This window comes from Mus pahari, chromosome 1 (assembly GCF_900095145.1).
Source record: "Mus pahari chromosome 1, PAHARI_EIJ_v1.1, whole genome shotgun sequence".
Lineage (NCBI taxonomy): Eukaryota > Metazoa > Chordata > Mammalia > Rodentia > Muridae > Mus > Mus pahari.
In genome coordinates this window covers 19,331,035-19,356,545 of record NC_034590.1, presented here as the reverse complement: position 1 = coordinate 19,356,545, position 25,511 = coordinate 19,331,035, and the positions used below count along the sequence as shown (strand labels likewise).

Here is a 25,511-nt window from a genome sequence, read left to right as displayed (position 1 = left end):
TAAAAACCAATTAAGGGCGTGGCTACTAACCCTCTGCAGGGAAGGGCTGGGGCTGTATCGATGTATTTTCCCCACACTGGAGTCTGTAAAGTCTTCTAACATCTGGCACAGCTGGGAGAAGTGTCTCCAGAGCCTCCTCCAGTTGGTCTGGGGTATAAGCACCTGTTGGAGGGATTTCCCTGGAGATGAGATGAGAATCTTTCTCGTGTTTGGCTCTCTGGGCCTGGCCACCTTTGTCTCCACAAGGCACGTTTTCCTCTCTTGGCCCTTCCATAGGGTCACATTTTGTTTCTCCTGGAGTCTCCCTGATGGCGGTGGAAGCCAGGCTGCTGTTCCCCCTTGAGCTCAATTACAGAAACAACCAAGGGGGGGGGGTGGTGACTCACATTCCCCCCCCCCCCGACCCAGTGAAGACTCAGTGATACTGTTTTCTAAAAGGTTCTCTTCAGAGATCATTAAATTAGACAAATGGTTCAGGCTTTGTGCCCAGTGGCCCCAGCAACCTCTGTTTGACTTGCTTGGAGGAAGACGGTGATAATGCCTCGGTACACAGCACAGAGCAAACAGGACCGCAGACAGTGGGGGGAGCAGCGATCAATTCTCACAGGGTAGCCGCTCTCCCATCCTAAGAGTCAGGACAACCACTTTCCTGATGATTCCTAACAGTGCTGAACGCTGTCCTTCCCTGGGCGGAGAGAGACGCCAGTAAGGGCTTCTTACTGTCTGCTAACCAAATGGGGCATCCTAAAGCACTGGCCTTGGTTCTTCCAAGTGGGACTAAGTCCTTAAAGTTCGTTAAAAGATTTATTTATTTTTATTTTGTGTGTTTTTCTTATGTGTATGTCTGTGCACTGTGTATGTGCCTGGAACTTGAAGAGGCCAGAAGAGGATGTTGGATCCCCCTGGAACTGGAGTTGCAGATGGTTGTGAGCCACCGTGTAAATGTGGGGAATTGAATTCAGATCCTCTGGGAGGAGCAGCCAGTACTCTTAACTGCTGAGTCTTCTCTCCAGTCCCTTGAGTAATTTTATAATAACTATCTCAGTAATGTTGGGGGTCTGTAAGATTCAAAACACTAAGTTGACACATCCTGCATACCCCCACAAAACTAAAAGTGGAGTCATCTTTTGTATTCTTTAGTCTGAAGTTTGACGTACACTGAGACAAAAGGTTTCCTGGGCTAGGGGGAGGCGTTGGGTTCTGCCTCCCCATCAACGTGTCTTTAGGCAAAGCTCAGCTTTGTCATGACCCATACTAACTAGTTGAACTTCTCAGTGAGTCTGAGATGACCCTCAGTCAGGGGGGGTTGAGGTGATGGAGCAGAGGTACTCATGTGGTTTTCAGTTATAATTTTTTTTTAAACTACTGAGAAATGAAGTGGATTTAAAACGAACCGTGCACAGCACCATGTTTAAGCAAGTGTGTCCCCAGCTCTTCCCAGAAAGCCCTGAGGTGTTATCTGCCTCGAGAGCTTGCTGAAGGCACCATGTGAGTTTACTGGACTGGTCTCTGTGTGTGGTAGCACAGAGGAGATTTGCATCTTGACTCTGGTGTCTAAGCATATTCGTGTCTAGCTCTCCCCAGAAAGCCCCGGGTGTTATCAGACACAAGGCATCATGTGAGGGTGATAGTCCTTTCAGGGTGGGGACTTGGTAGATTTGGATCTTGAGGACTCCAGAGAGTTTGTCTCAGCCTGACTTCTCCCATTAACCACGTTTCCTCTAATGTCTAGTTGAATCAGACAGGACTTGGAGCATCTGTGGTGGTTTCTGTGAAAGTGTGTCTGCTCTGTGCTCAGACCTTCCCGATGAAGAGCAATGAGGAAAGTCTTGTCTCACCGAACCCCTCATTTCTTTCATGGACACATGTGCTGATTGTATTCCTTATGGACAAACACATATGGAATAATTGTTAGCTTGAGCTTCGTCTCTCACAGGACGTACTGGCCCCTGGCCCCTCTCAATGAAGGGATCTTTTGTATGTTTTGTTCTCTGCAATAGTCATTTTTATTTGAATAGATGATTTTTTTCCTTAATTTTCAATGCAAATCACATTGTAATGTTAAAAATACTTTACTTGAACTAAATCTCAACACTACATGGATACTGGACTCTCAGTCTCTGTGTAACATGGTATTAAATGCTCATCAGTGAGCTGCAGAGGTGGCTCAGCAGCACTGGCTGCTCTTGTAGAGGACCCAGGTTTGGTTCCCAGCACCCACATAACTGCTCACAACCATCTCTAACACAGTTCCAGGGAATCTGATGGCGTCTTTTGTCCTCCACATGCATGCACATGGTGCACAGACATAAATGTAGACAAGCATCCATCCATTCATAGGATCTTCAAAGACTCCTGACTAGATCAGCCTGAGAACTGAGTGACACTCGGGCATCTGAACGCTGCGTGGCAAGTGCCACGGTGAGCTCTCTGTACACCCACATCCTGATGTTTAATAACTCAGCGCTCAAAACTCAACAGGGCTTTTGCTGTGGACTGGAGTGAATGATGTGAAATTCATAAAGTATCAATAAAAAGTTAAAAAAAATTCAGCATAGATGGGGGAGGGGGACCTGAGAAACCCCCACCCTGAGTTGCTTTTGCCAGTCGGTGGCTGGTAGGGCAGTGAGAGTGTAGGTCACCTGTGCTCTAGTGGATGGCCCCACACTCACAGATTCATGAGCAGCATTAATAGGACTCCGTGTTATTTAAAAAGAAGAGAACATTGGAATATGTGTTGGGGGCTGGAGGTGATCCGAGTGGAGGGTGGATAGGATAAGAGACACTGTATACATGTAAGAAATGAAAAACAAAACAATCACCACCACAACAAAAAACAACCCAGAAACCCAAGCCAAAACCTATTTGGGGATTTACCTCCTTAGTCAGAACTTGCCTGACAAGTGTGGGGCCCTGGGTTTGATTCCTAGCTCACCCTAAAACAGAAAGGTAAGTAATGACAAAGCCAAGGACAGTATCTCGACTATAACTTAAAAATGATTGTACAAGACAGTGGGTCTCACCACGATCCGTTCATGCACGTATACAATGTACTTTGATCATTTTTATATTCTCCTCCCCTTCCCTGGACCTTTTCTCTTCCTAATTAATTAATTAATTAAAAACCTAATTACTCATTAATATTAATTGACTTGCTTGGATTAAAAAATGCCCAGGAGATTAGGGAGAGTGTGACTAAGCATGTGTCCAGAGGCGATTAGATCTCTGTTGGGGGCTCTGACCTGCTCAGTGGTTTACTGCATCAGTGGATTATAAGTCTGAATTTCCTTTGGGGGAGTAATAGAACTGTGCAGGGTGGGGCTTGTTGGAGACAGTGGGTCACTAGGGTGTGACTTTGATGGGTATATGTTGACCCTGGTTCCTTTCTCTGCTTCCCAGCCCCCTATGAGGCCAGCCCCCTGGCTCCCTTGTACACTTGCACTGTGTATTCTGTCTCTCTGTGGTCCAGAAACAATGCTTGGCTATGCTAGGCTTATAACCCCCTGAGCCACAAGCCAAGGGGACACTCTTGCACCTTGAAGTTCTTCCCCTCTGGTGTTTGTCACGATGGAGTTAAACTATGGATTCCCTTGCTGGGTATGGGTGCGCTAACTGCACAGCATTATGGGATGAATGTTTTCCTTGCTACTTTTATGCCGATTGTAAGAGAAAACCTTAAAACATAACTCGAGAAGGCATTTCACAGGTAGAGAAACCAAGGTATGGAAAAGGTAAGCTTTCTGCTGTTGCAGAGCTAATGAAGTAACTGTGTTGAGCTCCAGGGTCACTCCGGAGTCCTTATGCTGTGAGCACACACAAGAAAGACCTTTGCATCCTAGGGAGATGATTCTGGACGCTCCACAGTTGCTTCACATCTTCTTCTTGCCTTACGGGAAGACGGTTTACAGCTCTCTCACGGTAAGGAAGAGAGCTGTGAGGAGATGTAGCTAGGGAGTCCTGAAGTATTTAAAATCTCAAAATTACTATCCATGGTAACCACTAGATTCAGATGGCAGGACCCTAAGGTAGAAATTTCCCGAATCTCCCAGTAACCACACAGATCAATGGAGAACAGCCCTGTAGGGTCACTCACCGGCTGCTGAACAAGAATGAGAAAGAAATAAACCTTCCTGATGTTGGCATAACAAAGGGACAGTGGGTCACTGAAGATAGCCATCACCATCCTTAGCTCAGACTCTCTCCCCCCTACCCTGCATTGGAAATCATATGTGCACGTTTCCCACCTCCTATGCAATAAAGCAGACAAAGAAACACACACACACACACACACACACTCACACACACACACACACACACACATAATTGAAAAGAAATCAATTTTAAAACTTTAAAAGAACCATGTCTTCTCTAAGTATCATATGAGCAAAGGTTTTCCTTCGCCCTCCAATCTCCAAAGGAGGTTTTTTGCTTGTTTGTTTGTTTGTTTTTTTGTTTTTGTTTTTTGTTATTTTTCCCCAAAAAAATACATGTTAAATTTTACTGAACGTGCTCCTGACATTCCCTGGAATGGTTGGTTGCACGGTTCATTTTCGTTAGGGGTATATCACTTTTACCTTTCCGGGATGAAGCTCATCTTGGTGTGGAAGAAACCCAGCAATGCTGTACGCCAGAGGAGCTGGTGTTGGAGGGAGTCAAGACCAGTGAGACAGGGAAGCCAGCGTGGATATGACTGAGATACATTGTGTCTTTATATAAAATTGTCAGAGAATAAAAGATAATTTGAAAATTGAGATAAAGACAAGGGTGGTCTTTGTGTGGCATTTCCAATATTTGGATTTCCCCCTTGGTTCCAGGCTAGTTAGCTACTATTTTCCCATAAAAATATTCACTATGACATTTCTCATGAGGTTCTCCTCTCCCCACTCTTTCCTTCCCTCTCTCTCTCTCTCTCTGCTCACACTTCTAAAAATGTGCATGTGCTAGTACATTCCTGTGGTTTCAGCTACTTGAGAGACTAAAGCAATCTTGCCTGGTCACTCAAGGCCAGTCTGAACAACATCGTGAATCCCAAATTGTGCAAGCCAAGGTTTCAAGAGAGGCCAGAAGAGGGTGTCAGGTCCTCCGGAACATGAGTTACAGGTGGTTGTGAACTGCCTGATGTCGGGACTGGAAAACAAACTCAGACTCAAGAATAGCAAGTGTGGGCTGGTGAGATGGCTCAGTGGGTAAGAGCACCTGACTGCTCTTCTGAAGGTCTGGAGTTCAAATCCCAGCAACCACATGGTGACTTATAACCATCCATAACAAGATCTGACTCCCTCTTCTGGAGTGTCTGAAGACGGCTACAGTGTACTTACATATAATAAATAAATAAAAATAAATAAAAAATAAAAAGAATAGCAAGTGCTCTTATCTGATGAGCCATCCCCCCAGCCCCATGCCCAGCAGACATGGGGGCTGTTAATTGAAACATTAGAAGTATTTCCATGGGCCTCTCCTTTTCTGATGAGAAAGGGAGGAGGAATGAATGGAGGAGAGAGAGAGAGAAGGCATGGAGGAAGGACTGAGAGGAGTAGAAGGACGAAAAAATGCAGTCTGGATGTAAAAGTAAATAAGTGAATTCATTAATTAAAATGTAAAAAGAAATACACAAAAAGCTGGGATAAACAAGGATGCTAAGGAACATGTTCCCAACAGCCCTAACACACGCTTCTGTGTTTATTCCAAATTCCCTCTCCGTGCCTCTGTCATACCCTGCCTTACCTCCAAGCCACCATCTCCATGTTTATCAGTGCCACTTGCCTGGAAAGCTCTGACACTCTTCAGGGATCTTCAGATAATCTGATTTACACACCCAGGCAGCCAGGGGACTTTCCAACAGACCTATTAGAGATGATGAGGGCAGCCCCTCCTCTGCCTTCCCCATCCACCACATCTTTCTTCTCTAAGTGTGTTGTTCCATCTCCAGTCTGCCTTACCTTTAAGAAACAACAGTTTTTAAAATCCTCCCTCATTCTTTCAGCCTTCCCACTTCGATCCATTTCCATTTGCCCTCCATCAGTGACCTCATCCAAAGACCTCGTTGGCTGTAAAAACCATCAGAAACAAATTGTGAGGTATAAGGGACTTGATGTGAATTTAAAGACAAATGGAGGGTTGTGGTGGCGGCTTCTAAGGTCCATAACCTCTAGAGCCCAAACATGTGTCACTAAGAGGGCACAGACCCTCACTCCAGCGCTTGGGAGGCTGAGACTTGAGGTGTCTGGGGGCTTGAAAGGCCTGCCCAAGTGTTGTAGTGAGACCCCTCTGGACATTTTTTTTTAAAAAAAATGTGAGAAACAACCTGCTTGAGAGAGGCTGCCCATGTGGACATTCGTCTAAGTGATTGCAAAGGGCCTCTGAATAGTGAGTGACTCCTCTCTGCTGTCACATGGCCAGGAGTGAGGGGGGAACGCCCACTGCTGGTGATGGTGGGCAGAGCCCTAGATCCCTTTGAGTGGGAAAGCAAGTTAGTGCGGTACTTTCAGAAGGCGAGAGGTCCTTCCGAACCTGGAAGTCGTTCTTCAAAAGTGCTGGGATGAAAGCTTTTGGTTTTGAGGCAGGGTTTCACTGTGGAGACCAGCCTGGCCTCAAACTCACAGTCCTCTGTTCCTGCCTTCCCTGTGAGGAGATTACAGGCATCATGCCCGGCATATCTGCATGCGCTTAAACATAGTCCTGCCTCACACATCCGCATGTACTTAAACATAGGTTCTATCAGTTATTTGGCCTTCATTTTATGTATTTATTTATGAGCATGTACAGGTATGTATGGTGTGTGAGTGTGTGTATGTGTGTGTATGTGTGTAGGAATGCACACACACAACCTGAGACCAGCCTGGGGTGCTCGTGCACCCCTCCCCCCTTGTCGGATGCAGGGTCTCTCTGTGTTTGCTGCTGGATCCATACACCAGGGTAGCTGGCCATGAGTTTTGGGGGTTCTTTGGTCTCTGTCTCCCATCTACCTCGGAAACATTGTGGTTACAGCCATGTCCTGCTCAGCCTGGCTCTCCTGGATCCCAGGATTCACACTCAGGCCCTTGCACTCGCCCACTCGGCCATCTCCTCGGCTCACCACCTTGTTTTTTTGGAACAGACATTCTTTTTTTTTTTGTGACTTGGAGCTCCCAGTTCAGCTGGGCTGGCTGGCTAGCAAGCCCCAGGGATCTTCCAGCCTCTCCCTCCCCAGAGCTGGGATGTCAACCATGTGCCACCACACAGTTGACTTTTTACTTGAGATCTATGAGCTGAACCTAGCTCCCCGTTATTTTCAGGGTACACACTTAACTGACTGGTCCATCTTCCCAGCCAATATTAATGATGATGATAATAATATTATATAGCAATATGATATATAATAATATTATATACTAACATATTACATAATATAGTTAACGTATATACTAATATTTTATATAATATAGTCAATATTATATTTTATTACATAATATTGTTAGTATTTTAATAATATTTTGAGATATTTGCTGTGTTGTGAAGATAGACCTTGAACTACTGGAATCAAATGATTTTCCTGCCTCCGTTTCCCAGGTTGCTGGGATTACAGATGTACACCACTGTGTTCAACCTCTCACAGATAGTTATTGAGATATAATTGCATGCCTCTGTGCCAGGCACTAGGCTATCCGGGGAAGATTTAGCATTAAAAAAAAAAAAAAAAAACCCAAACCATTGTTTCTCCTATGGGAGATCTAAGTGAACAAATAATCACAGAGATAACTCTGTAATGACGTATTTACAAGTACTTTGTGGGAAAGGATGTAGGAAGGAGTGGGGAGTAAGAACGAGGGCCCTACATCTAACAGGCACGTCAGTGCAAAGCTGGCTCCAGATGGTAGATTTCTCCCATGTGTCTGCCTTTAAAGTGTCCCATTGAGCCCAGTGACAGTCCTTCATACATGGACTTCTAGACACAATGCTGCTATTTAGAGAGGGTAAATAAAGGGCATCCAAGAAAGGTGGCAGAGGGCCTGGAGAGATGACTCAGTGGTTGGGGGAACTGACTGCTCTACCAAAGGACCACAGTTCAACTCCCAGCACACACCTGGCAGCTCAAAAATGTCTGTAACTCCAAGATGTGACAGTCTCACATAGACAAACATGCAGGCAAAACACCAATGCACATAAAATAAAATAAAAATTGAAAGAAGAAGAAGAAGAAGAAGAAGAAGAAGAAGAAGAAGAAGAAGAAGAAGAAGAAGAAGAAGAAGAAGAAGAAGAACCCGTGAGATGATTCAGCTGGTGAGGGTACCTGCTGCCAAGTTTGATGATTTGGTTTTCCAAAACTCACAGGGTAGAAAGAGAGAAACTGATGCCTGCAAGTTGTCCTCTGGCTTTTGTATATTCATCAGTGTGTGTGTGTGTGTGTGTGTGTGTGTGTGTGCTAAATACACATAATAGAAAAAAGATACATGGCAGAGAAGTGGGGGTGGGGGTCTATATGCTCAGAGAGGCTCAGGGACGTTTCCAGCTTTTCTCAGCCCACCAACAACATGGCCCAACATCAGCTTTTCCATCAAATGCTCATTAAATGAATTGGCTTCCTCTCTCTCTCTCTCTCTCTCTCTCTCTCTCTCTCTCTCTCTCTCTCTCTCTCTCTTAAGTGGGGCATTTCATGTCTTTGTAGACTCCCAGCTTGGGAATGGCAGCCTTGACTTCAGCTTGGTCCCAAGTCACTCTGGCCTCTGTTTTCATGGTATTGAGCAAGAGCACTGGATGTAAAATCAGAATGCCTTTGCTGTCTTCTCACTAACCCACGAAGGAGGAGGCTGTAGAGCTGTTTGCTACGGGTCCCAATTTTCTGATCTACAATGCAAGCACAACTTTTTAAATCCATAGAATTATCCTATAGATAAAAGGAAAAGCTATAAGGGGGTTTGAAATCGTGGGCATCCTGCAATTTGAGATCGGACAAGTTGGATCTGGTGGGGGTGCCAATAATCCCAAATTGGGGCAGAAAGGTTGTGTGTGAGTTGAAGGCCAGCCTGGGCTACAAAGCAAGCAAAACCCTGACTGAACCTTCACATAGCACCCTGCAATACATGCACATTCAGCCAAGGGACTGACAACCTGTGCAGACCTGAAGTTCAAAAGCGCTGTGGTGTGTGCCTGGCAGCGAAGCCCCACAGCCTCTGAAGCATCCGCGTCCCTCATTCCAGGGAAGGTGAAATAACAGAAAGAGAATCAGGTCAGCGACTGTCCCCGGGAATCAGGGGCAGTTGGAGAGAAGACTGAGACAAGCAAATGCCTTTGGGGGGTGGGAATACCCTATATTTGAGTGTTTGGTGTTTAGCGGTTATGAACTGTTTGTCAAGACACCTTGTTTGTACACCTCAGAAAAGCGGATGTTCAGCCCTACCTGGTGGCTTAACTTGGAATCTCAGCACTTGAGAGGGAGAGGCAGAGAGAGGAGCATGGTCGAGTTCTAGGCCAGCATCGGTTGCTTGTGCAGTTTTTCCCTTGTTAGTCAAGGCAGAACTATTATATCTACATAGCAGTTAGATTGCACTGGGTATGGCAAATAATCTAAAGATGAAGCCTACAGGATATATGCATGCTATGGTACATTCCTTATAACAGCCCAGAGCGTCCCCCAGACTCTGGCATCTAGAAGTGTCCTAAGACTAGTCCCCCAGGATACAGAGGGACCATGGTTTGGTCCTTTAGTAGAGTGTCTAATAATGGATCATCAACAGATAAATGCTATTTGGTTTCTGAGCCAAGTTCCTATAGCAGGAAAAGTGATATTTCAGCAGGCACAGCATCGTTATCTGCATGCATCCTACATTTCTTCTTCTCCTCCTCCTCCTCCTCCTCCTCCTCCTCCTCCTCCTTTTCCTTCTTCTTTTTTAATCGCAAGAGTAGTGAGCTCTTCTAAAACGTCCAGTAGTTGTTCTGTTTAAAGGATAAGGCTCTGCACTAGGAGAAAAATGAGGCAGCCTCAGGAGGGTCCTGCTTTGGTTTCTAATCCCAGAGACTGGGTCCAAGCCCGCGGGAGGTCATTGTGTCAATAGCAGGTGTGGTGATGGTTTGGAGGGAAGTTCTAAATGGGTTGTTTAATCTTACTCAGACTTTTTGTGGCTGAGGATGAGTCAACATTAACTTAATTAAAAATCCACGAGAATAGCTGTGACTGAGATCGGCGCCTGGGTTGCGGACAGCGACTAAGAGGTCAGGGTGAGCCGCTCCCGCCCACACTGGGGCTGTTCCCACCCCTTCCTCCCCCTCCCCCGTACTACTCCATCCTCAGCCGTGCGCCCGGCGCCCATTGGCTGTTCTGACAATGCGCTTCTCCTATAAGAGGCGGCAGCTTCCATCCTCCAGTGACCCTCTGAACTCCAGTGGCTCTGAGGTGAGTGGGTGAGTGGGATTGCCCCTCCCTGGGACACCGGATCAGAAGTCTCCCAGCACCGACAGGATCAACCTTCAACCTGGTAGGAACCAGGTGAAGTCCTACCTCTGAGGGCTCCGCTCTTCGTTCCTTAGAGCTTCTTGGGGGATAGCAGACCCTATTCTTGAGAACCTCCTGTGTGCCAGGAGCAGACTCTGTCCAATTTTGGGTTTCGGCTTTATAGGGAACCCTGTGTCTCTGTGACTTCTTGTCAGCAGGAACAAACATATCAATCTTTTTTCTTTTCCATCCAAGGGGTAATAACTCTTTTCTTCTTCCTCTATAACAGTAACCTTCCCTTAAGCACCATCGAAGGAAGGGAGTCTTCGATACCAGACCTATCTCTCAGCACCACATCTGCACTCGACCCCAGGTCACGATTGACAGAGGCATAGGTCCTTGAGATTCAGGGTTAGTTAATAGTCCTGGTAAACATAAACCTGATCAGATGTAACGATCTGACTTTCAGAGGTTTTAAGTGAATGTTGATGGTCCACCCTAACCATCTTGGAATGGAGGTGGAGGTCAAGCCCCCAGAAGTCTGTGCCTGTGGGATGCCAAGGGTGGGATTCTTTCTCTTTCTCTTTTATAAGGTAGGGTTTCTCCCTGGAAGCCTGGCTGTCACTCTGCAGACCAGGCTGACCTTGAACTCACAGAGATCCACCTGCCTCTGACTCCTGAGTGCTGGGATTAAAAACACATGCCACCACTGCCCAGCTCAAGGGTGGAATCCTAACCGAATGTTCCGGGGTCACATACTCAGTCACTGGAGTTCATATGTCCATGTGTTGTAGCTGCTGTCCTTGATCTTTCTGCTCATCTGGAGGGAGGCAGCCGCTGCCTGGTGCTTCTGGGGGGTTCCTTTATCTCCCCTGGGCTTAAGCCTTTCTGCTTACAGTTCAGCATTCACACTTCCCGTTTAGAAAAGAGAATCACTATCCCTGGGGATTCTTCCCAAACCATCCATTGTAGCTTTCAATCCTACCTTCAAATGGTGTCCCCCCCCTTTCAAACACCTCGCCACCTCGCCGTGCTTCCCCGACGAGACCTCGAACCTTCTCTTACTGGGGATGAAACTAAGGAAAGAGTTGGTGGTGTGCATGTCCTTCACTATGCCCTGCCAAGGCTGCTAATCAAATGACCTTTTTCTTGGCCGGTCTTATTTCCTGTGCTGGATCCTGCACACTGCCACTTCTTTATTCAGGTGAGGATCCTGCCCCTCCTTTGAGGGTGACTCCTTATTTGTTTTTCTAAATTTTTTTATTAGACATTTTCTTTATTTACATTTCAAATGTTATCCCAAAAGTCCCCTATACTCTCCCCCACCCCCTGCCCTGCTCCCCTACCCACCCACTCCCACTTCTTGGCCCTGACATTCCCCTGTGCTGGGGCATATAAAGTTTGCAGGACCAAGGGGCCTCTCTTCCTAATGATGGCCAAGTTGGCCATCTTCTGCTACATATGCAGCTAGAGACACGAGCTCTGGGGGTACTGGTTAGTTCATATTGTTGTTCCACCTATAGGGTTGCAGCCCCCTTCAGTTCCTTGGGTACTTTCTCTAGCTCCTCCATTGGGGGCCCTGTGTTCCATCCAATAGATGACTGTGAGCATCCACTTCTGTATTTGCCAGGCACTGGCAAAGCCTTACAGGAGACAGCTATATCAGGGTCCTTTCAGCAAAATCTTGCTGGCATATGCAAGAGTGTCTGCGTTTGGTGGCTGACTGTGGGATGGATCCCCGGGTGGGGCAGTCTCTGGATGGTCCATCCTTTCCTCTCAGATCCAAACCTTTTCTCTGTAACTCCTTCCATGGGTATTTTGTTCCCTATTCTAAGAAGGAATGAAGTATCCACCCGTTGGTCTTCCTTCTTCTTGATTTTCTTGTGTTTTGCAAATTGTACCTTGAGTATTCTAAGTTTCTGGGCTAATACCCACTTATCAGTGAATGCATATCAAGTGAGTTCTTTTGTGATTGGGTTACCTCACTCAGGATGATATCCTCCAGATACATCCATTTGCCTAAGAATTTCATAAATTCATTGTTTTTAATTGCTGAGTAGTACACCATTGTGTAAATGTACCACATTTTCTGTATCCATTCCTCTGTTGAGGGACATCTGAGTTCTTTCCAGCTTCTGGCTATTATAAGTAAGGCTGCTATGAACATAGTGGAGCATGTGTCCTTATTACAAGTTGGAACATCTTCTGGGTATATGCCCAGGAGAGGTATTGCTGGATCTTCTATGTCCAATTTTCTGAGAAACCGCCAGACTGATTTCTAGAGTGGTTGTACAAGCTTGCAATCCACCAGCAATGGAGAAGTGTTCCTCTTTCTTTTTATTATTATTATTATTTTATTAGATATTTTCTTCATTTACATTTCAAATGTTAGACTCTTTATCTTTTGAGTGTAACTTCTCAACCTTGCAGGGTGATCGCCTGCCTTTGAGGGTGGCCCCTGCCTTTGAGGGTAAACCTCTCCCTTTAAGGGTGACCCTTTTATCTTACCTGGTTAGGAAGGGGTTCAAAGGGGGAATAGAAGGCTAAAGGGAGAAAGAAATAGCAGAGAAAACCATGGGGGTTCTAACATGGGCTTTGGGGGTTGTTGAAGGAATGCCCCAAGGCTAGGCAGATCCACAGGCAGCATTGCTGGTGTTGTGGGAATGTGGCTGTCAGCACAGGGACCCAATTTTAGGTCACTCTGAAAGTGTTCAGGACAGCAGAAAGATGTGCATCATCAGAGACCCAGAGTAAACGTGTGTCCTCACCTTAGAGCTGTATGCTGCAGTTGAGTTTATAAAGGATACAGAAGGCCTGGCCCCCTCTCTGAAGGGGCTTTACAGCGTCTTAGGATATAAGATGTGTGAATAAAGCACATGGGGTAGCTACTCATGACCCGAATTTGATGGGCAGTGAGGTAGACCTTCACAGAGGTCTCAGTTCAGGGGTGAAGTTCAGGAAGACTGGACAGAAAAGGGAAGTGCAGAGACACACTAGGTTCTCTTGCCATTCTGGGCGCTATGCTAGGCGGTGTCTCACCTTCTGTCCCACTGCCATCTCCCACTGCCATCTGGAAAAGCCCGTCTAACACGTGGGTTTCGCAGATAAAGGAATGGGAGCTGCAAGGTGAATGGAGTTACCGCTGCTGCCCCCTGCTGGCCAGTTCTGTGCTTAGCACTCATTTATCTGAACTTTCACACTTCAGATTCACCATGATTGAAGACAACAAGGAGAACAAAGAGAACAAAGACCATTCCTCAGAAAGAGGGAGAGTGACTCTCATCTTCTCCTTGAAGAATGAAGTTGGAGGACTCATAAAAGTGCTGAAAATCTTCCAGGTATGGATTTCCCCACAAAGTCCACCTAAAAACGGGCCTCTGAAGTTCTATTTAAAAAGTAAGCTACTGTCAGTCTAGTTCCTCAGAGACGACCAATAGAAGTCTCTTAACCTGCTAACATATTGTTCAGGAAGTGTGGAAAGATGGCTCAGTGGTTAAAAACCCTTTCGGTTCTTGCAGAGGACACAGGTTCAGATTCCAGTGCTCACACCAGGCAGCTCACAACTGCCTCTATGTCTGATTTCAGGGGATCTGATTTCCTCTTCTGGGCACTGCACACCTGTGGTGCATGCACAACACTCGGGTGCACACACAGAAAGCTGAAATAAAATATGTTCAGCTCTGAGACATGGGTAAGAAAGAAAACAGCCCAGGAAAGACAGACGCAAATAGCCGAGAAGGAGACCGACCCGGGGAGGAGTCAGTGCTTAAACGTTGAGAGATTTCAACTAAACACGGCGTTTTGCACTTTACAAAAGGACTAGCCATGTAGTATTGATAGTATTTAATGACATATTAATCCTTTCAAGTGACAAAGTAGCAAGGACTCTGCCATTATGTCAGTGGTTGCTGTGAAATCCTCACTGCTGTATGGCCCACAAATATTTTCAGTTTAATGTACTGAGGCTGTGGGTTACTGTGCATTTATGAGCCTCAAAATGTTCCTCCTTACAATTTTTATTTTTATTTATTATATGCATGTATTTGTGTGTGCACATGTGCTCTCTCTCTCTCTCTGTGTGGTATATGTGTGGTGTTTGTGTGTGGTGTGTGTGTGTGGGGTATATGTGTGGTGTGTGTGTATATATGTGTGGTGTGTGTGTGTGTGTGTGGTATATGTGTGGTGTGTGTGTATATGTGTGGTGTGTGTGTGTGTGGTATATGTGTGGTGAGTGTGTGTGTGTGTGTGTGGTATATGTGTGNGTGTGTGTGTGTGGTATATGTGTGGTGTATGTGTGTGTGGTATATGTGTGGTGTGTGTGTGTATGTGTGTGTGTGTGTATATGTGTGGTGTGTGGTGTGTGTGTGTGTGTGTGTGTGTGTGTGTGTGATCAGAGAACAGCTTGCAGGAGTTGGCTCTCTCCTTCCACTGTGTTGGTTCTGGGGATTGAACTCAGATTGCCAGACTTGGTTGCAGGCTCCTTTACCCGTGGAACCATTTTGCTGGCCCAAATGTTTAAATTTTTAACCCAGTAATGCCATTTTTATGAAACTGGATTCGTGTGTGTGTGTGTGTGTGTGTGTGATAGGTGCACATTGCAGAGGCCAGTGGAGGATGTCAGGTTGTTCTCTATCATTCTCTGCCTTATTCCTTTCAGACATGGTCTCTCACTGAGCTTGGGTCTGGGCCGGCATCCATCAAGCCTCAGAGATTCCTGTTTCTCTAACCCCACAGTGTAGCTTCACCAGGCTTTTATGTGGGTGCCGGGGACTCAAACTCAGAACCTCATGCTTGTGTAGCAGACACTTTAACCACTGAGCCCTCTCCCCAGCCCCACTCCTGCAGTTCTCCTGGTGAACTATGGGTGAATCAGACAGAGCACAGCATTTATTGAGCACTTATTATGTGCGGTGCATTGGACTCTATGAGCATGTGGAGCTGAACAAACCAGACATGGTACCGTCCGTCACAGAGTGTGTGATCTGGACAGTGAGGCAGAATTTAAGCAAGAAGGTAGAGAGTGCACGGTCACACAGGTGTAAAGAGAGACACTAGGTCCTGACACCGCTGAACTGGAGGCTCTAACCCAGTTTAAGGACCCAGAGACACAATAATTTATTTCTAGCAGACTGTGCACAGGCTAAGTCATGGTGCTTGAACACCACATGGCTGGGCAGGATCCAGGTTTGTGTGCACACAAATCCTTTATTAGCTAGGTGGTCACTGGGAGTTGATGTCTCTCTGCATGTCTCAATACAATATGAGAGAACTCTGCCTCCCTTGTGCCATTAGGAATTGATAGTTAAACTGCTCGAAGCGCTTGAGGTTGTACAAAGTAAAGTCAAAAAATGTTGACTATCGTTATCAAGCGGGTTTGTCTCCCCATGACAGGTTATTTAGTCATTCAAAGAATAAACATTTAAATGTGGACACTGTCCTCGAAGGAGACTAGGGCTCCTGCCACATGGCCTCAGCCGACCTCTTTCAACCTGTTTCTCTCCCTGACCTCCTTGGTGAGGGGTTATAAAACATCAATATTGCATTCGTTCCTTCCCTTGCTCTGAGAATTCATTTGTTCTCTAATATGAGCAATATTGGCCCCATCTCTCTTTGTTCCTTTACCCCTTCCTCCCCAAATTTAATACTATATAATATTATATTATTATTACTGTTGTTATTGCCATGCAAAGATGCAAACCCAGGCTTTGAGCGTGCTGGGCAAGGGCTCTGTCGTGTGGATCCTCAGTTCTCCGTTTACTAATTGTTTTGAGAGAAAGTCTCACTAAGTTTTCCAGGCTGCCATCAAACTCGTGATCCTCCTGCCTCCACCTCCCAAGTAGCTAGGATTGGAGGTCTATACCAGCAAGCCTGGCTTGTCTTATTATTTTTTTATTGTATTGATTCCCTTTGGACCTTTCGAAGTACGCACCTGTACTGCTTCTTCCAACGCCATCCATTTTCTTCATTGTAAAAGTTTTGGTATGTGATTTACAAACTCGACACGTTCCGTAAATTTATAAAGAAAACATCAGCCTTCTGCTCTGTCTCTCCTTTTTCTATTTTTAAAAGTCTATTTTGCATAGACAGGGCCTTGTTCTGCAGTTCAGACCGGCTTGGAACGCCACAGCCTCCTGAGTGCTGTGATTGTAAACACCGTGCCCAGCCTAACATTTGATGCTTAGATCTGGGCTGTAACCAGCCCCGACCATAACCAGCCCCGACTAACAGTGTCACTGTCGCTTTACTGTTTTCTGAAGGGTATGATGAGTTTTCGTATTTTGATTTAATCTTACATATTCTGGGAGGGGTTTGTTTTGCCAATTGCAGCACTAAGACCACCTTCTTCCTCCTTTTGAGCTAGTTCTGACAAGTGTTGAATTTTTTTTTTTAACTGCTAATGAAAGTATTTTTCTCAAAGATGATTAGGATCCGAGGCGGGTCCATGCAGTCTTTACCCTCTGCTTTCCACAGGAGAATCATGTGAACCTGTTACACATCGAGTCCCGGAAATCAAAGCAAAGAAATTCAGAATTTGAGATATTTGTTGACTGCGACATCAGCCGAGAACAGCTGAATGACATCTTTCCCCTGCTGAAGTCCCACACCACTGTCCTCTCAGTGGACTCGCCCGATCAGCTCACTGTGAAGGAAGACGGTACGTTTGAGACGGCAAAGCCCTTACCTCACAGCGTAAGCACCCGATGGGTGTCCAGCTTCCTATTCATTTTGAGGACAAGGGGATAAAAAGAAACCCCTGCCTTTTCAAAGTCCTCAGTGCGGGACAGTGAAGGAAAGACAGAGTGGAGCTGATCAGAATTCTGAGGAAAAACTCTGAGGCAGCGTTTGATGGAAAGGATAAAAGGGAAGGGTCAAAGGTCAAAGGCCAATAATCTCTCTTAGCTCCTAAAGGACTTCTTGATTCTGAAACCCTGCTCTCCTCATCTCCCAGCCCCCTCCTGAACTCTTCATAGATCTCCCCGGGCTTGGTGTCTAACAGATATTAGACAGATATTTGAATTTGGGGGGAATGTTGGTAGTGTTTGACATTGGTGATCTGAAACCTATTATATACCACATTCCTACCAAAGACAATGGCTCTGGTGAACCTTCCAAGGTTCAGATATTCAGATCAAAAAGACTGAGGCTGAGGTCTCCATTATAGAAAAACAAAAACAAAAACAAAAACCCACGTTGTAATTTGGTTAAGACAAAAGACAAATGGATTCATTTAGTAACTTTATACTCCATGGAGTCTCTTCAAATACATCACAATATTTGGGGTGTGGCCAGGACTGCCATTCATCTGCCATGCCTTCATGTCTTTCTTAAACTGTGGATTCACCTCCTCTTCCAGCTGGCAGGGAGCAGCTTCCCTGAGACTCAGTGCTCCGCTTAAAAGAGCGGGGCAGGAGGGGCGGAATCTCTCGTCTCTCTCTTCTGCTGGTAATGGTTACCTGGGGCAAATGCCTTGGCCTCAGAAGTCTGCTTCCCTCAACTGCATGGTGCAGAGTTTCCCAGAGTGCTAGGGTTGATGTTTAATACACACCAACTCATGTGATCACACACACACACACACACACACACACACACACACACGAACACACATTTACTGAACTAAAACAATAAACATTTTAAAGAAAATCTAAAAACTAGATATTGAGATATGAGTCTATGCCTCAAACAAACACAGATATTAAAATCCCCTCCCAGACTTGCACGCTGGTGTCTAGAGTTGCATTAGCCTGGTCTGCCTTCACAGAATAACTAGGCATGAGTCATAAAACATTTAAATGCTTGGTTTGTTACTTCACTATAGTATCCTTCAGCACTTGGGAAATCAACCTGAAGGTTAAAAATAAATTAAAGCCAATGATTTTAATTAAAATATGACTTCCAGGAATAGAGTGGGCATTTAAGCAGTGTTTGATTTCCAGCTATACACAAGTCTCATCTCATCAAACCGCTCTTGCTTCTGAATTTCGCTCTGGTTAAGACAGTCTACTCAACCCTCAGTGGCTTTGGGATTTTATTTTACAGTTGTGGAGACTGTCCCTTGGTTTCCAAAGAAGATTTCTGACCTGGACTTCTGCGCCAACAGAGTGCTGTTGTATGGATCCGAACTCGACGCCGACCACCCTGTAAATATGTTTAAAAAGTCACGCAGTACAAATAATTTAAGTTAAACTGAAGATTAAAAATTAGAGCTTTTGGGCTGGTGAGATGGCTCAGTGGGTAAGAGCACCCGACTGCTCTTCCGAAGGTTCAGAGTTCAAATCCCAGCAACCACATGGTGGCTCACAACCATCCGTAACAAGATCTGACGCCCTCTTCTGGAGTGTCTGAAGTCAGCTACAGTGTACTTAAATATAATAAATAAATAAATCTTTAAAAAAAAATTTAAAAAAAAATTAGAGCTTTTAAAACGGATTTATTAACTTTAACGTTAGGTGTATGGGTGTTCCCCCCCTGCGTGTATGTATATATGCCTCAAGAGTCCCTGGAAGCCAGAAGAGGGCATTGGATCCTCTGGAACTGGAGTTATGGATGGATGGTTGTGAGACACCACGTAGGTATTGGGAACTGAACCCTAGATCATCAAGAACAGCCAGTGCCCCTTGGTGTGGAGTCATTCCTCCATCATCTAGGGGCAACTATTTTTCAGATATGTTAATAGCTTATACTAATTATACAAAGTGCTGAGTTTCATTGTGATATTTTAATACATATGTAAGATGTTTTGACTGTACTCGCTGTGATTGCCCTGTCTCGTTCCTCCCCCAAATAGCAAGGGCAAATTGACGGTGAGAAAATACTTTTCTAAACAGCATCGGGATTTCAGTGTTTAGCACCAGCCCTACCCATGGGTAGGATGGAGTCAGCAGACAGGAAGGTAGCCAGCTTCACCTGCGTGGAGCTCTACCCTGTTCTTGGCACTCCCCTTATTAAGATAGCCCCAGGACAGTGCAGCTGAGTGCGTCTGTAGTCGGTCTCTGCTAAAATGAGCTTGAGTCTTTGAAATGACAGTAAAGTTGGGTCAGGAAAACCCCGACCACCACGCTGCCCAGCTTGATGGGTTGATCAGGCAGTTGATGATCAGGGGAGTTGTTTCCTCGGAGAATTTTACAGGAGAGTCATGAGCTCAAGAGCTGGAATCCAGAGCACTACGCTCACGTTTGGGTTCCTGGGAGGGAAGGAGAGAGCAGAATGCAATTATGGAGGCTTGCAGAGCAGAGCCAACCTTCGCTTTAGGACCTCCTGCTTTCTAAGGTACATGAATGGGGCCGTATGTCACTTTAGATAGCCTCCAGTGGACCCATCTGTTCACCGGTCAATCTTACCAAGTAATTCTTGCAACAAAATGGGGTGATCACCCCAAAGGAGCTCACAGCTTAGTTGAGAATGAGCATGGATTAGCATATGGCAAGATAAGATGGACAAAGTGTGCCAGATGACATTAGCAAGTGGGACACACACCCAAGAGAGCAAACGCCTCTGAATGAAGCCTTCAGAGAAAGGTGACATTTCAAGACTATCCCAAAAGGTTTCGGTAAGTGAGAGACAGATAGAAAGGACAGTCCAGTGTGGGCAAAGGTTCGGAGGCAAGGAAACTGGGGGTTGTTAATAGAAAGGTGAAATGCCAGCTTTACAGACATCCACTGGCACCGATGCCCACCTCCTTCCCACTTTAATGTCTGCTTTTTCTTTATTCAGATTGCCATATCTCTCAGCTGCTCCCCATGCCTCCAGCCTTGCCACCTCCACACTCTCTAAGCTGTTACAACGGCCTAATGACCACTCTCTCTCCTCTTATAGACATTACCAATGGTTTCCCACATAGCACTGTTATTCATGGTAGTAAGAAAGCAGACACAGGGTAGTGTGTGCCCGTCAACTGAGGAGAAGATTAAAGAATGGTAGGCAGACCAGACATAAAAAGGCACAGCAGATGGAAGTGCAGGCTCATGAACATCATCCCGGAATTTGGCAAGTCTGAGGCAGGAGGATTACCACTAGTTTGAAGTCAGTCTGGGATATGTAGTAAGACCATGTCTCACAAAACAAAGTGAAACGGGCATGAGATGTCGTGCCGCAACATGGGCGAACCTCACACAGAGTCAGCCTCAAAAGGCCTCATGTTGTATAATTTCATTTATGTGAAGTATCTGGAAGAGGAAAAGTCACTGAGACAGAGACTAGATCACTGGTTGGCAGGGGTTGGGGTTGTGGGAGGGGGTGGGGGTGAGGAAGGGATAGTATGACGTTTCTTTTTGAGATGACCCAATTTTTTCTGAAATCAGACAGTACAGTACTACCCTGAACACACCGATTTGGTCTGAGATTTTCACTGGGCACAGTGTCAGGCCTATTTATTCATCCGTTTGCCAAGTCTGAGCTGGGAGGGGTACAAGTTTCAAAGGCTAGCCCGGGCAACTCGGCAAGATGTCTCAAAATTGAAAACAAACAGAAATATGATCGTGGTTGTTAAGTCCTCTGAATGGCTATTTCATGGCCTATGGGCTGTGTCTCAGTATAGTTAGTGGTTAGTCTAAAGGAGATCAACATAGCCCTGAGGTCCAAACCCTAGCTCCTTAGCAGACCTCAGCCTGCAGGTCCTGGACTAGCCTTCAGCACAATCCAAGCACCATGCAAACACCAGAAGCACGCGTTTTGTGTCCTGAACCTGTTTTCCTTCCTGTGCACTTCCATCCTCTGCCCAGCTCTCTCCACACAACAGACCCAGCTTGGGGATCAGCACTGGGAAGCTTAGTTCAGTGAAGGCACTATTTTAAATATCAATTTCCATTTTAGTATTATTTGTATCCCATTCTATTTACTATTGACTGCTTCTTGCTGGGTCTCAAGTGTTCTTTCTTTCTTTTTAAAAATGATTATTAAAGATTATTCATTAATGTATATATATGAGTACACTGTTGCTGTCTTCACAGCACACACCAGAAGAGGGCATCAGACTCCATTACAGATGGTTGTGAGCCACCACGTGGTTGCTGGGAATTGAACTCAGGACCTCTGGAAGAGCAGTCAGTGCTCTTAACCACTGAGCCATCTCTCTAGCCTGGCCTCAAGTGTTGTAGGCAGACTTTCTATTTCCTGGTTATACCCAGTCTTACTGTTTTATTACTAATTTCTACCCTAGGTAACATAACTGAAGGATGGTCCCACTTTGTCATTGTTGGAGCTTTGCATACAAAGCATCATTTTACTTTGTAGCCACTAGATGATAGAGCTCTCAAGTGACTTTTGGCTTCAAAATAAAAGTGGTCACATTTCTCTAAGTAATCCTTGCTTATGCTAACGATTATGTAGCTCTTTAATATCTCTGGTCAAAACAAGGAAGCGTTTCTTAAAGTGTCATCTTCAAGTATTTTTAGTTTTAATATTTGATTAATTTCAATTCTCAGGGCTTCAAAGATAATGTCTACCGTAGAAGACGAAAGTATTTTGCAGAGTTGGCTATGAACTACAAACAGTAAGTATATCGAACTTTGAGATAACAAAAAGAACAAAATAAGTGGAATAAGCTATGTTTATTTGGCAGATAGAAAGTCATATAACCGTAACTACCTAACTACAGTGCAGAATTCCGTGTCTCAATCTCCTCAGTGGGGACCCTATTCCCAAGATTGAATTCACCGAAGAAGAGATTAAGACCTGGGGGACCATCTTCCGAGAGCTAAACAAACTCTACCCGACCCACGCCTGCAGGGAGTACCTCAGAAACCTTCCTTTGCTCTCAAAATACTGTGGCTATCGGGAAGACAACATCCCGCAACTGGAGGATGTCTCCAACTTTTTAAAAGGTAATACACCCACGGAGCTGTATCAGGGGGCCTGTTGATGTTGATCTCTCTCTCTCTCTCTCTCTCTCTCTCTCTCTCTCTCTCTCTCTCTCTCTCTCTGTTTTTCGAGACAGGGTTTTTCTGTGTAGCCCTGGCTGTCCTGGAACTCACTCTGTAGACCAGGCTGGCCTCGAACTCAGAAATTTGCCTGCTTCTGCCCCCCAAGTGCTGGGATTAAAGGCGTGCGCCACCACGCCCCGCCACATCTTCCCATTTTCAACCCCTTACTTCTTATTTAAGAAACTGTACATAAAAACCTAAAGGGACTAAACGGGAAAACATTGTATCGTTTCATGAAGGTAGAAATCATGTACGTGTTTCCTATTAGAAACTGAGCTTTTAAAACACGGGAGATCACCAGTGCAGGTGGCCCCATGGGACTCACGCAACACACTGACGATGTCAGGTGTTGTTCAGTCACGATCACAGGAAACATTTTGCTGTGGATATAAAACTGAAAGCTGTTCCCTTAGGATCTGGAGATGAGCTGGCTACAGAGCCATTCTGCTGTTTCAAAGACGAGTGTCAGAGAGAGAAGTCAACAATTCTCAATGAGAGAAACCAACACCAAGAGTACCGTTCACATGAAGTGTCAGGTGAAGATATCAGCCCTGTCAGACATGGTGGCTATTGTATGCATGTGGCTTCTTACATTGTAAACAATTAACCTGCATTGATCAAAGTATTAGGGCCTTGGCCACACTAGCCACGTGTTAAATGCTCAGTTGTGACAGATGGCTCTTATTCCATTCCATCGAGAAATGTGGAAGACTCTGCTGGATAGTGTTCCGCCCATCAGCGAGGGGGGCAGACTTACACGGCAACTGCATGGAGCTGGACCGTCCGAGTTGTGACAGTTTACTGTGAGGTACAAGACAGAGTACACTGTGAACTCTTGAGCTACTGAAACCTGGCCGCCCCCACCCAGTACAGAAAAGGCAGTCTTGGTATTTAGGTGGAAGAGGAACCATCTAGGTTAGGTAAAAGTTAAAAAAAAAAAAAGTATAGAAGCTAATAATGCTTAAAAATAGCACGGATTAAATGGTTGCCATAAAATACTTTAAAAATTAATTTAAGTTACCATACCAAAGAATTAAAGTACCATGCAAAGTAAAAGGTCCCATTATTGTGTTTCATGCTTATGTGTTACATGTCCAAAGCCATCTCCGTCCACCTCCCCCTTCTTCTCCCCAACAGTCCCTCTTCTGCTTTCATGTCACATGCATTCCATTTCACTCCCTCCCCGCCCCTTCCTCCTTCCCCAAGATCCCTTCTGCCCTGCCCACCACACACACAGGGATTTGAATCTGGGTTCTGTATGTAAGAGAAAGCATTCGGTATTTGTCTTTCTGAGCCTGGCTTTCTTCTCTTGCTACAATGATCTCCAGTTCCATCCACGTTCCTGCAAATGTTACGATGTCATTTTTCTTTATGGTGGGATGCAGTCTCACTGTGTATATGTACTGCTTGTCTCTACCCATTCTCTGCTGATGGCTGTCTAGGCTGACTCATCTCCTGGCCACGGTGACTAGTGTAGCAATAAGCATGGATGCACAGTATCTATGTGGTGTGACAACTTAGTGCCTGTGGGGACTATGCCCAGGAGTCATCCGCCTCGAGTTCTATAAGAGTTAAAATGCTCTCCGTGTTTGAAGGAGGGTGCCAAGTGTAATCTGAGTCCTCCTGAATTTTTGTTCCACTGTTATCACCTCCTGTGGTTCTTGAGAACATTATCCAGTGTTTCATACCCGTTACAGTAATGAGAAGAATCCTTTTGTAAGCATGATGAGAGATGTGGCATGTAAAACGTTCTGACCCTGGAATGTGCTTCGTGACGCTGAGCTTCCTGTGGCACGCAAAGGCTACGTTTTCATCTCCACATCCCTTGAATGGGCTGCCTGGTGCCACTGTGCCGGTGTCAGCAGTCTGTTTTTAGAGGAACGTTTTCTGTCTTCTTTGCTTTGCAGAACGTACTGGGTTTTCCATCCGTCCTGTGGCTGGTTACCTCTCACCGAGAGATTTCCTGTCGGGGTTAGCCTTTCGAGTCTTTCACTGCACTCAGTATGTGAGACACAGTTCAGATCCCCTCTACACCCCAGAGCCGTAAGTATTGATGCCATTCATTCATCAAATGGTTATTTATAGTAATGGTACCCACTTCACAAGTCATCTTCTAAGTAGTCAGTAAAGCAGCATGTCAAGCCTTTAGAATAGAGACTGGCGTGAAAGTGTATTCTATAAAATACAAAATCAGTTACTATTGTAATTGTTGCTATTATTATTATTATGTTATTATTAATTTGGTGACTTATTAGATGTCAGATGCAGTTCTGTGCACAGGGATGTAAAAATCAAATAAGAAGTATTGTCTTCATAAAGTGTGTATTTTGGGGGCATGTACAGATGGTGAACAAGTAAATGTAGTATGTAGCGTGTCAGATGATGGCATGTGCCATGGGAGGGAAATAAAACTAGGAAAGGATACAGGCAGGCATCTGGGGGTTGTTTTGGGAGGTGTGATGAGAGAGGGCCTTCCTGAGAAAACATGGGAGTAGAGACTTGATTTGGGTGGGAGACATGGGGTAGCAGTGGATGTGTTGCGGGGACAAGATTTGGAAGCAAAGGCATTTCCTTATTCAGTTAACGTCCTTTGTGATCTATTACTCCTGATCAGCCAGAGTGAAAACAAGGCTGACTTTGGCTTGGGTTGGACAATTGTTTATGCATGTGTGCCAACGACGCAGTGTTTGATACACTGTGTCTCTGTTGCAACAGTTGTTTATGTGTGTGTGTGTCAATTGTCACAGTGTGATACACCGTGTCTCTGTTGCAGAGACACCTGCCATGAACTCTTAGGCCACGTTCCTCTCTTGGCTGAACCCAGTTTTGCTCAATTCTCCCAAGAAATTGGCCTGGCTTCCCTTGGAGCTTCAGAGGAGACTGTTCAAAAACTGGCAACGGTATATACATCTGGAAATAGCTGTCTAGTCCAGTGTTCTCCACTGGGTGTGGTTAGGAGCGTTTGGGCATTTTGAAGTCCGGCCTTTAGACAAGGCAACCATTAGAAAAGTTGCTTTTGCTTTAAATGTGTCTGAATTTAAATAATGTTAAAAGAAGATATACAAATTTAAGGTTTCTCAAATAAGAAACTCAGCTTTAAAACAAGACAGAGAATCACAAAATTGCTTTGATATAGTAGTTTTTAGACACACACACACACACACACACACACACACACACACACA

At 45.3% G+C, this 25,511-nt stretch overlaps 1 protein-coding gene across 1 annotated transcript in view; it reads left to right on the top strand.

Moving 5' to 3' along the window:
- Positions 1–10,342: 10,342 nt before the first annotated feature.
- Tph1 (tryptophan hydroxylase 1) overlaps positions 10,343–25,511 on the top strand; it is a 22,681-nt gene continuing 7,512 nt past the window's right edge. The window contains exons 1-8 of the mRNA XM_021210166.1: positions 10,343–10,462; positions 13,614–13,746; positions 16,880–17,063; positions 18,446–18,546; positions 21,829–21,896; positions 22,031–22,227; positions 24,234–24,369; positions 25,100–25,226. Of these exons, the coding sequence (XP_021065825.1) occupies positions 13,621–13,746; positions 16,880–17,063; positions 18,446–18,546; positions 21,829–21,896; positions 22,031–22,227; positions 24,234–24,369; positions 25,100–25,226 (939 nt within the window). The 5' untranslated portion in view covers positions 10,343–10,462; positions 13,614–13,620. The remainder of the gene's footprint in view (positions 10,463–13,613; positions 13,747–16,879; positions 17,064–18,445; positions 18,547–21,828; positions 21,897–22,030; positions 22,228–24,233; positions 24,370–25,099; positions 25,227–25,511) is intronic.